The following is a 13,019-nucleotide window of genomic DNA, read 5'->3' as shown; positions in this document are numbered from 1 at the left end:
GCGTCCACCTCCTTTCTTGAATAGGGTTATGCCATATTTACAATCTGCTGGGACCTTTGAGAATCAAGATGATGCTGAATGATCACAACCAATGCTTCCACTACCCCATCTCAGTAGCCATTCATTTTAACAGTCTAATCCTCAAAGGGAACAATGTTTGTTATTTTCCTTTTTTCTGTGCTTGAAGTTCTTCCAATACATTTTTTTATTAAACCAACTCCCTTAATTTAGTCACCAGCTGTTGATTTCTGAAATGTTTCCAATGTTCTGGCCTATCAATGATCTCCACGTTGTTTGATGTATTTCTTTCAATATAACATTAGTTCTAATTTTCTTTAGTCACAAATGAATCATCCATTTTTAGCATTTTTATTTCTCAAATGACATCTCATGAATTATGAAATAAACCAGTGTTCATCTACTAACCTACACTGAACAATTTCTCATGTCCAAAGAGCATTTGCCAAAACCCTAAGTTGTGCACTCTGCAAAATACTCAAGACTACCAATGCTGACTGTAATATTCTACGGTTTCTGTTCCCAATCTGTCACCACAACAGAATCCCCGGATACTGTCTCGTGATTTTTAAATATGTGCAGATCGTATGAAGTCCTGATACAGTGTTGATAATCTAAAAAAGCTTTTATGCAAATAATCAATAATAGCTGATAACTAAAATATTTTCTGTTTGTACTTCTGATGTTACATAAAGTTCAATCAGTTTACAGGAAATTATGCACTTTTAAGCTATGTGGTACAGACTGGACACAAAGGAAGCCAAAATAGGTATGGGAGAGCATAAGAGCACTAAAGATTCATTTTTAAAAGTCAAGTCAAGTGTGTTTTATTGTCGTATGTCCCAGACAGAACAATGAAATTCTTACTTGCTGCAGCACAACAGAATATGTAAACATAAACATAGTACATAAATGAGAGGGAAAACAAGTTCAGTTTATATACACACACACACAATAAACAAACAATTATAGTGCAATAATAATAAGTCTGTTGTAGTTCAGAGCTTATACGTTGTCGTGTTTAATTACGCGATGACTGTAGGGAAGGAGCTGTTCCTGAACCCGAACGTTAGTTTTCAGGCTTCTGTACCTTCTTCCCGATGGCAGTGATGAGATGAGTGTGAGGCCAGGATGGTGTAGGTCTCGGATGTTAGCTGCCTTTCAGACAGCGACTGCGATAAATCCCTTCGATGGTGGGGAGGTCAGAACCGGTGATGGACTGGGCAGTGGTCACAACTTTGTTGTTTTGAATATGTAAATTCAAAGTGCTTTGACATAATTAACATATTATTTGGTTTCATTTCTTTGCCTCAAAATTTATTGCTAATAGCCCTTATTCCTTGATCATGAAAGGTAATGGTTATGTTCGCACCAATTTTTTATTATTATATCCTGGAATACATGCTGATAAACCCTGATTTGCTGTAAGATGGAGACACAAAAGGAACAGACTCTGAAATCCTGAATAAGAAAAACTGCTAGAGGAACTCAGTAGTAGATAGCATCTAGGAGGGAAATGGACAAGTGTGATTTGGGTCAGGACCTTTATTTATTGAGATTTGGTGCTGATATTTATTGAATTGCATTTTATCGGAATGAAAAATATGTAAAACCAAGAACGTAATCAGCATGTTTTTGCTAATATTTTGTTCCAGAGAAACATTGGGGTGTAACTTTCCCTGCTATGTTGAAAGTTAAACGGAAAAGTAAATCAATGAAATACAGATCAATGCAGGGAGACAAGCAACTGTACAACAATATATCTGGCACAATAACTGCAACCAATTCAATACACCAACTCCTGTTGCTAATGATGGATACGCCGCACAAGTTGTAACCCAATGGTAAAAGTGATGACTGTTTGCAACCAACACCCTTCACTTCAATGAGTAATTTGTATCATTACTTTATAATTAAAATCAGGGAGTCTTATTTTGAATTCTGTTGATTGCCAAGGGACCTCTTCACTGAATTGAGTTTCACTTCTGGTTTATTGGTTTAGTAAGTCAAAATTATATTGATCTATACAGCTATATATCTCTCTGTAACAGTGAACAGGTTTTCAGCTCAAAATGACGAAAGACTGTGCTGTTTCACCTTCTTAAACTGACAGGCCTGTAATTTGAAGCAAGTCAGCACACGAGGAAGAGCTTGCACAACATCCTCCCTTGTACATTGTTCACATTACTATAAACATGCTAGTATAGAGAAAGACGACTTTTGAATGACAATGTATTCACGAAACAAATACACATACAAAATGTGATATTCCAATTCACCGCATTCTCCAGAATGCATTCTCTGCCTTTGTAAACAGGGACCAAGATGCACTATTTAACTTTCATAAGTAGGTTCAATACTAACAAATGTACATTTTCCGCAGTGGGCTATGTAAAATAAGGAGATTACCAGCACTTCCTGGCCCAAGGAGTGCAGCCATCAGTCATATTCAGATAATCAACACAAGCCATGGATAATCTGATAAGGTGGCTTCATTTCATATTTATTAACACAGTTATGTTAGGATTCAAAATGGGAGTGGAATTATTTTCCTCTAGTTTTCACTCCCAACCCCCACCTGCTGCCTTTGCTCTTTCCATCATCCCATCTCTTGCCATCTCCTTCATGTCTCTCAAGACATGAAGGAGATGGTGGTGGGCAAGTTCCTCAAAATTACAAATTTAGGCCAGATGGGATGTAATCATATTAAAATATTCAAACCCAAATCTAACTTATCTTTACGGTAACCATGTCCAATTTTCAGCACCGTGGATCTCATCTTAATTTTCTGGATCAGCTGACAGACACTTTATTGAATGCCTTACTAAAATCCATGTGGACAACATCTATTGAATACCCTCATCAGTCTCGTTGTCACCACCTCGAAAAGCTTAGTCAATCAGCTGAAGACTAAGCCATGTTTATGGACCCTAGTTATCCCATTCTCTACCAAATTAGTGTAAATCTTTATCACAAAAATAGTCTAGATTCTTTCTACCCTTAAACAAATTAACAACATTGGCTGCTCTTCAGTCCCCCAGGCTATTGCCTGTAGCTAGAGAAGGTACAAAAATATTTGTCAATGCCCTTGCAATCTCCTCCCTTGGCCTTCAATAACCAAACTAATGTGCCCCATCCCCTACTGCTTGTACCCGTTGTTTCAAATGATAATCATAACCACCTGTGTAGGAAGAAACTGCAGATGCTGGTATCATTTAGGTGACAATTTGGGTTGAGACCCTGCTTGGTCTGGATAAGTATCTCGACCCAAAACGTCACCCATTCCTTTTTTCCTGAGATGCTGGCTGACCCACTGAGTTACTCTGTTTTTTGTGTCTGTCTTCAATCATAACCACCTGTCAGCCGCCCAGTCTCTCAAAATGGCCGACTACCGCCAAGAAATGGAAACAACAAATAATTAGTCTTGGCTTAAATTCATAGAGACAAGAACTCCAAGAACCTTGTTAATATAAAGATCAATGTTTCTGCTACCTCTCCCCCTTATTCAACTTGTAACTAAACAGCAATTATCAATAGAATGTGGGTTTTTTTTTTCCACAAGAGCATGGCAACTCAGAATATTTATACAGGCATTCACAGGTATCCCTGGCTTGGAGCCAGTTTTACCTCCCCATCCCAGTTGACTCAGATGATAAAACAGAGTTTGTACTGCACCTTTAATACTGTACTTATAAAATGTTCTAAATTGCTTTGCAGGAGACTAAATAAACACAATTTGGCTACAAACCATGCAAGGAGATTAAAAGGCACAGCAATGAGAAAGAGGCACTAAATGTTCAGGAGAGCATACCCAAGTTTTGGAGATTGGCATGATTAAAATTTGGTTAGTACTGTTCACTTAATCAGTAGATAAATGCAGAGTTGGCAGGATAATAAACCTGGTTACTTTATTTCGGCTCAAAAGACTTTATTCTGCCCCTGGTTCAATTCCATGATCTCAGATCTTATAGAAACATATACAATTCTTAAATGATTGGACAGGCTAGATGCAGGAAATTTGTTTCTGATGTTGGGAGATTCCAGAACCAGGGGTCACGGTTTAAGAATAACAAGTAGGCCATTTAGGACTGAGATGAGGAAAAACTTCTTCACCCAGAGTTACAAATCTGTGGAATTCTCTGCCACAGAAGGCAGTGGAGGCCATTTCATTGGATGTTTTCAAAAGAAAGTTAGATTTAGCTCTTAGGGCTAAAGGAATCAAGGGATCTGGGGAAAAAGCAGGAACGGGGTACTGATTTTAGTTGATCAGCCGTGATCATATTGAATGGTGGTGCTGGCTCGAAGGGCTGAATGGCCTTGTCCGGCACCTATTTTTCCATGGTTTTCTGTTTTTATGTAAATAAATTAAACTACAAATCTCAAGTTGTTTTTCATGACATTTGGGTAAAGAATACGGACATCCAAAAAGTATCAAATAATTCCATTGTACATTTCCCAGATGCAGTCTTGTGCCAACGCCAAGTCAGCTTTTTTAAAGTTTGCTTTCTTAAAATATCAGGTTTAAATAAGCGAAGAGAGTTTGTAGTCAAAATCAAAAGATTGGAGAAGTTGGATCTATATAATTTCAAGGCTCCAGCTATGTATTTGAGGCTGTGAATGTTACAGTCCTGCAACTTCAGTACTGACATGAAGTTGAAAAGTATTTTTAGAAATAGCAACCCACCATTTTCAAATGAGTTGTCACTTCTACAATGAACATCAGATAAAGGCAAAAGTAATTATTTGGCTGTAGCAACATTTATAAATTCAGTTTGCAGATTTGTGCGCCACAATAAAGTCTCTTGGAGAAAGATTTTAACCACAACATTTGCCATGAAAATCTAGATCACTGATCAGAATCCTGAAAACTCAGTAAAATGTAACACTTGCTGTGTCGACTCATTTCAACTTGAGTTTCACTAAATTGACTGAACAGTGGACAATTGGTTATCAATTTATCAAAGAAAAAATGACTTACTGAAAAGTTGTTTGATAATATTAACCGATTCCATACTTGCTCGCGTTCAACTCGGGTAAATGAAGCACAAATGAAACTCAGCAATCATTCCACAATCATCAGCCTAGACACACCCCAATTCCAGAGCATGTGACCAGGCAGCAAATCAATCCACAGGATTTTAGATAACTCACAACCACTCATTGTAAAGAATTTGAAGCCTCACAAAACCAGTCTTACAAATGAATCATGTCGTTATGGTAACAGTGATTACATCACTTCAGAAAAGTTACAGGAATGATTCCAACAGAATCTGTGACCAGAAGAAACTGCTGCAATCTTTCAACTTCCATTTCCTCTTTTTTGCTTCCAATTAATTTCCTTCCAAAATAAAACCCTCCATTACATAATTCAGCAAAGATTTTATTCTATTCAATATTGTTCAATCACACTTGGTCTCCCAACTACCAACCTTAAAAATGTTGCTTGAAAAAGCTGTACAATAGTGACATTTGTTTAGCTAGTAAACAGGTTATGTTATCAGTTACTTCAAATTGTGCGACAGATTTTTCTATTAAAGTGTCAAAACATCAAGACTACTAAAAACAAGTATTTGCAAAACTAACTCGTCCAGTGTTGCTGCAATCCCTCAATTAATTACTCAATTGTACTGACATTATTGGGACTTTTGTAGACTGGTTCACTTCCAGTCTCGAAACATTGAATCTTGTATTGTCTGGTCTGACTTGTTCATAGACAATAGACAATTTTCATCTAGTAAACAGATGAATCACCGTGTCCAGGAAATACTTTTATTCCTCGTCTGTGGCAAATCATCTTACTTTCGATTGGTAGCTACATTATTCACTGGACTGCATGCTAAATGATCAATATTTTAAAGGAGCAGTTGAGAAGGGAACATTTAAAGTACCATTTTGGAACGTTGAAATGTTTAGGTGCATGCAGAGATGTGAACAATACTACCTCCTGGAAAGGGTGGAACATGTCAATTTATTGCGAGGTTTTTCCATTGAAAAGTAAATAAATTGCAATGAATCTACAACCCAAGTCCATGTCATTGTTTTTGTTCCATATTCCTCAACCATTGACTGACAAAAATTATTATTTAAGACTAACAATGAAGCTCAAATCAGCTGTTGTTCAGATACATTTTCTATCATTTTTTGTGTTAGTGTTTCCCAACTTCACACTTAAAGATGCAGTTGGTTTTTTTTTTAAATCACAATTGTAATTCATATCTTATCCTTGACTCCTCAACTAGTTGAAATAGGGTAAATAAATAGTAAACGGTTTCCTTTTACTGAGATTTGATGAAGATGTTTGTGATACAATCTTTGAAATTCCATGAAAGCAAAACCTGGTCTGTGCAAATCCTCCTTGAAATTGAACCATTGAGTTTGCCGAGTATTGTTCTGGTAAAATTGCATTGTACTCATTCCAAGGCCAATGCTGCTCATGGTACTGCATTGGAGGTTTAATTGTTGTTGAAGCATAATTCCCATTGCCCCCCCCCCCTTACATTTAATCATCTTGATATGATATGATATGCCATTTATTGTCACTATACATGTACAGTGAAACTGAACACAATTTTACAACCAGAAGGGAGATGGGGGGGGGGGGGAATAGGTGCACAAATTCTACGGCGCTACATACATATATACATATATACAGATGGAAGTCCGTGTTGGGCGGTGTAGTCAGTGCATGTGTGGATTTGAATTTATGGTAGATATAATTCTCGGGAAGCAGCTATTCCCGAGTCTGTTTGTCCTGGATTTGATGCACCTATAGCGCCTTCCAGAGGGCAGCAGGTCGAACAGTCCAAACGCAGGATGGGAGCTGTCTTTGGTGATCTTCTGCCTCTAAGGCAGCGGGAGGTTCAGGATCAGGGAGGGGAGAGGGCAATTTAACATTGACAACCAATATTCCATTAGTTTATGTGTAGGGAGGTACGGGAACCGTTCTGCCCACAGCCGCAAACCACTACAGAATGGTGAAGATGGCACAGCACATCCCTGGCAACTGTCTCCCAGCCATTCAGGACATTTTCCACTGGCGGTGCCTGCGGAAGCCAAACAGTATCATCAATGACCACAGCCACCCAGCACGCAGACTGGTCTCCTTGTTACAGTCAGGCAGACGATACAGGAGCATGACTGCACATACCACCAGACTTAAGAACAGTATTTACCATCAGGCTTCTGAACTCAAAAACACATTTCACATCACATATGTTGATTATTTTATTATTGTCTTTTTACCTTACCAATGTCATTTTTATCTTATTTTATCCTTGTAATATTATTGTTGAGGTGACCCGTTGTCTTGTCTGCGTTAACCTAGATATGACACATAAAACTAAATTGAATTGAACGGCAGGTGTTGGTTTAAACTGGTTAGACACCAAAAGCTGGAATTACTCAGTGGGTCAGGCAGCATCTCTGGAGGAAAGGAATAGGTGACGTTTCGGGTCAAGACCCTTCTTGGGTCAGGGGAGCAAGGGATAATGGAAATTAAGAGATATAGATGGTGATTTTAGGGAGATACTGAACAAATGAATGAAATATATGCAAAAAGCAGCATGTGCTTTTTATATTTAATTCATTCATGCTACATCTCTCTATATCACTATCTATATCTCTCGTTTCCCTTTCCCAAATCTCAGCCTGAAAGGTCTCGACCCGAAACGTCACCTATTCTTTTTCTCCAGAGATGATGCCTGACCCACTGAGTAATTCCCACTGTGTCTATCTACCATTTGCTTATATTGTCCAATCCAGCTCAAGAAAATGGTGTTCTTTTGCAGGCAAGGTGAATAGATGAAACCAAAACATTGTTTCTCTGCCTTTTCAAATCTATTCTGCTACATTTATTTTGAAGTACCACATTGTTAATGCTAAAGAGAAATCATCAGTTTTGAACAATGAACATTTAAAGAAAAATCTATCAAGTCACTCATGAAATGCTAAGATAGAGAGCAAAACAGTCAGATAAGAAAATATACATTAGTAAAGGTCAACCAAGAAGAATAGCAGGAAATGGATTCTCATGAACACCAAACTTGATGTAAGCAACCTTTTGATTTTGATTGTACATTTTGCATAATGTTTCTTGATCAGCAGCCGGAGAAAATCACAGTAACACAACCTCTCAGAATAAAATGAGCTTCCCTAGCAAAAAGGTTGGTATCGGAAATTCAGGCTGTATAAAGGACAAGGGGTTACTAGTTGTTGTATCTAAATCACAGTAACTGAATCATGGACAACTCACGGATGTCAAGTGCATTACCAGAAACTGAATATTTTCTGTTCAGCTTTTGTTTCCAAAGGCATTAACTCTTACTGGTGAATTTTCTGGAGCACAAGTTACTATCCAACAGATACCAAACTTAACCACAAAACAAATATAAATTGCATTATACCATAACTTTCACTACCTCCAGATTGTATGACCACTTGAAGAACGCACTTCAAACGTATTTTCTGATAAGCAGATATTACTAACATCACAAATGCTGCAGCCAATTTACACACACCAATAACAATGGGATTTTGGCCAGTAAAGGATATATATTGAAACTGCTGTGTTATTATTCAAAATCACAGATATTTACAACCATTGAGAGCAGCATAATGCCTCGCTTTAACAGCCAATTTCCAACAAGGGAATTATTGATAGCACAGTGGTCCCTCAGAAATGCACATAATAAATTGTCAGCCTGGATTACAGGCTCAATGACTCTGAGCAACACTGCAACTTGAACCCACAATTACTTAATCACACATGGAAGGCGGGGTTGAAGAATGCCGACATAAAACACATTCCAATCTAGTCAGGCAGCGATCAGAAGCCACAAGGTCTAGCATCATGGCTGTCAGTAAACCCAAGGTTAGCCGCATCAGCCTTCTTATTTACTGGGGTGAGATTTTCAAATGGAATAGGGCAACCAGAAATGTCACACAAGTTATGGTAGGTTTCACAGCAAGACGTTTGTCTGATTGATGAGCTTGTCACTTAAGTTAAAGACACCGCAAAAGATAGAACATTGAACCGCACAGCACAGGAATAGGCCCCTCAGCCCACAATGTTTGCGCTGAACACGACACAAAGTTAAACTGATCACATCAACTGTACACGATCCATATCCCTCTATTCCTGCACTTCCATGTGCCTATCTAAAAGCCTCTTAAACAACACAATTGTATCTACTTCTACCACCACCCCTGATAACGTGTTCCAGCCCCTGACGAGTGACTAAAAACAAACTTGCACTGCACATCTCCATTATTTTCCTCCTTTCACTTGACAGCTATGCCCTCTAGTGTTGAATGTGTGCTAGCGGGCATAGCGCTCTACGGAGACGTTGTGACAGAGTAGCAGCTTTATTTCTTATAGTTAAGGGTTGGATTGCGAAGGCAAGGTAACGAGTACCCTATAGGTTCAGTTGTGGGGTGGGTCGTATCCAGGAAACTCAAGTGGAAGAATGTAAAAATAATTGCTCAATGTTACCAGAGACTGTATTTGAGGAAAAGAAAGGACATTGACTTCAGGTTGAAGCAGCAGACAACTACTTAAATATATATTCACACGTTGGATAGGGGTGGTTTGTCACATGTCAAGAGTGGTTTGTTGTCATATATCCTAAATGGAACAAAGAAATTGTTAATTTCTTACAACACACACAGCAGTATAGTTGCTGCCTAACAGCGCCAAAGACCCGGGTTTGATCCTGACAATGTGTGCAGTGCAGAGTTTGTACGTTCTCCCCGTGACCTGCGCGACTTTCCTCCGGGAACTCCGGTTTCCTCCCACACTCCAAAGATGTACAGATTTGTTGATTGGCTTGGTAAAATTGTAAATTGTCCCTAGTGTGTGTGGGACAGTGTTAGTGAACGTTGGTTGGCATGAACTCAGTGGGTTGAAGGCCATGGTTCTGCACTGTATCTCTAAACTAAATACATAATAATAGTGCAGAGACAAATCAACACCCTCAAGTCTATATAGTTCAGAGCGTATTTGGAGGTTGGTATTTGGTAGGGACTTTTTGAAATTTGATGTATTAAAGTCATGTTTTAGTGCATTGTAGAAGTATGATTACAATGTTTTTTGTTTAAAGTATTTTTAAGAGATAACTTTTTAAGGGGTAACTTTTTTCACACAAGGGGTGAAGGGTGTATGGAACAAGCTGCCAGAGGAGGTAGTTGAGGCAGGGATTATCCCAACATTTAAGAAACAGTTAGACTGATACATGAATAAGACTGGTTTGGAGGGATGTGGACCAAAAGCAGATACATGTTGGCGGGTGTGGGCAAGTTGCGCCGAAGGGCCAGTTTTCACAATGTATCATTCTTGACTACATTATACCCCCACCATGCATCAATGCTTCAAAATCAAGTTGTTGAGTTTTATATACTCAAGCATAGAAACATAGAATAGGTGCAGGAATAGGCCATTCGGCCCTTCGAGCCAGCACTGCCATTTAATATGATCATGGCTGTTGATCTAAAATCAGTACCCTCCTGTTTCCCCCCCCATTTCCCTTGATTTCACAAGAGCTAAATGTAACTCTCTCTTGAAAACATCCAGTGAATTGGCCTCCACTGCCTTCTGTGGCAGAGAATTCCACAGATTCACATCTCTCTGCGCGAAGAAAGTTTGTCCTCATCTCAGTCCTAACTGGCCTACCCTTTATTCTTAAACCGAGACCCCCTGGTTCTGAACTCCAACATCGGGACCATTTTTCCTGCAGTTACAGCAAGTGAAAATCTCACAGGCAAGCAGGCACCCCCATTTAAAGGCCACTATCTTCCACGTTTCTACCCAGTGCTTGGTACCTACTTCCAGCAGCCATTGGTTGTCCTCGAGAATGCACCAAGCTGCAGCCTGGCCCATGCCGGTCACCAGGGCGAATTCGGCACAGAGATTCTCACAGCAGCGGCGCAACGCCTCCGACACCCCTGAGGCTGCTCCATGGCTGGAGTGCAAGCCTCCGACAGCCCTGAGGTGGCTCCATGACCGGAGTTGCAGCGAACGACTCACGAGCCCGGCAAACACTCGCCAGTCTGGCAAACACTCGCCAGCCCCGGCTCCCCGTCCACAAATGTCCACGCTGCTGCTTCTGCTTCCATCCCTCCTTCAGCACTGGCTCTCCAACACCCACGGCCCATGCACTTGATATGAGTTTTGAAATTTTCGTTGATCACAAAATTTCTCACGAAAGACAGTGAGAAATTTGTGATCAGCGTGAGAGCGTGAGAATTTGGCCAAATACATGATTCTCAAGCTCAATGCGTGAGAGCGGGCAGCCCTGAAATCAACAAAGAGCATAAAGCAAAAGGGAAAACCCTAACCACATTAACAATCTTCTCACTTGCTTGAAACACTAAACAGTCCTACCTCATTTGCTTCAATATTTATGAACCTTTAACATTGAAAAGATTTGCATTTTTGCAAATGTCACCATTTTGAAGTGAAAGTCCATTTCTATAAAATATTGTCATAACCAATATCAATAATAGATGTCATCATGACTAAAACCTAGCCAATATCGTTAGAAGAGTCCCAACCCAAACAGTCTCTCCACAGATGCTGCCTGACCGCTGAATATCCCCAGCACATCTTTTTGCCATCAAATAGATTTGGACATGCAGAAACATTTTTTCCAGAAAGACAAAGCCAATCAATGGGAAAATGATATTTCTAATATCATATTTACTTTATTAGCATTATATATATATATATATATATATATATACACACACATATACATATATATTTGATTAAAACATTTTACTTCAGATATTAAACTCAACATTTTTCAACCACAATCCAAATAATTCTTGTTCTTTCAGCACTTTTCAGCTCAAAACTATAACTATACTCACCAATATGCAGGAAGATTGTCTTTAATTTGTTATATAAAACCAAGCTGGGTTTCATTATAATTCTAGCACCGAATCTAGTGTAATATTTTAGTTTTCTCACTTTTCCAATTCTGATGAAGGCTAATTGACTTGAAACGTTTTCATTCTGCAGGTTGCCAGATTTCCTCCCCGTTTCCAACATTTTCTGTTTTGCAGCAGATTTACAGGATCTGCAGGGTTTGCTTGTTGCCCTGCAGTAACATTTCTTTACAATGTCAAAAAAATTGCTTTTATTTATTTGATAATGTTACGTTCAATGTAGAAATAAAGTAAAAATGACAGGCAAGGAAATGAAAGGATTTTATTTTCTGCATTGCAAATCCATTAGAAAATTGTTTGCTTCCAAGCAGGCCAGTTTATTTCCATTAACTCACGAGGTGTGGCATTGTTGGTTGGCAGAACAGGTTGGCATTTAGTACAAATTCCCAAATGCACATGTTGAATGCTGCCACTTTCTTGAACCACTCAATTCCATCGACGAAAAGGTGATCTCAAAGTACTTCAGGAAATGAATTTCAAAATTTGCATCCAGAAATAGGTAAAGGAATGAGAAAATAATTTCAAGGCAGTATGCTATACGACTTGGAGGGGAACTTAATGATATTCCATTGCATCAATCCTTGGCCTTCCAGTGACGGAACGTCAGGTGATTTGAAGTGCAAGTGCTAAAACTCTATTTGAAGAGTTTAAGAAGGAACTGCAGTTGCTGGAAAATCGAAGGTACACAAAAAAGCTGGAGAAACTCAGCGGGTGCAGCAGCATCTATGTAGCGTTTATAGGCAACGTTTCGGACCAAAAACCTTCTTCAGACTGATGGGGGGGGCTATCGAAGAGACAGCAAGGAAAAAGGAGGAGGAGCCCGAAGGCAGCGGGTGGGGGATGGGAGGAGACAGCAGGAGGGCAGAGGAAGGGGAGGAGACAGCAAGGACTAACAGAATTGGGAGAATTCAATGTTCATGCCCCCAGGATGCAGACTCCCCAAGTGGAATATGAGGTGCTGTTCCTCCAATTTCCGGTGTTGCTCGCTCTGGCCGTGGAGGAGACCCAGGCAGAGAGGTCGGATACGGAGTGGGAGGGGGAGTTGAAGTGCTGAGCCA

At 39.5% G+C, this 13,019-nt stretch overlaps 1 protein-coding gene across 4 annotated transcripts in view; it reads right to left on the bottom strand.

Annotated features, from left to right (window-relative positions):
• LOC129703593 (cytoplasmic protein NCK1-like) overlaps positions 1-13,019 on the bottom strand; it is a 143,674-nt gene that overhangs the window by 28,061 nt on the left and 102,594 nt on the right. The window contains exon 1 of one of the 4 annotated variants that reach the window (XM_055646189.1): positions 4,997-5,137. The exons of the other annotated variants lie outside the window; for them this stretch is intronic. Coding sequence (XP_055502164.1) covers positions 4,997-5,030 — 34 coding nt within the window. The 5' untranslated portion in view covers positions 5,031-5,137. Of the gene's footprint in view, positions 1-4,996; positions 5,138-13,019 lie in introns of those variants that run through there. 4 annotated transcript variants of the gene reach the window in all.

This window comes from Leucoraja erinacea, chromosome 14 (genome assembly GCF_028641065.1).
Source record: "Leucoraja erinacea ecotype New England chromosome 14, Leri_hhj_1, whole genome shotgun sequence".
Classification (NCBI taxonomy): Eukaryota; Metazoa; Chordata; class Chondrichthyes; order Rajiformes; family Rajidae; genus Leucoraja; species Leucoraja erinaceus.
The sequence above is the reverse complement of the archived record's forward strand: the minus strand, read 5'-3'. Positions and strand labels throughout refer to the sequence as shown.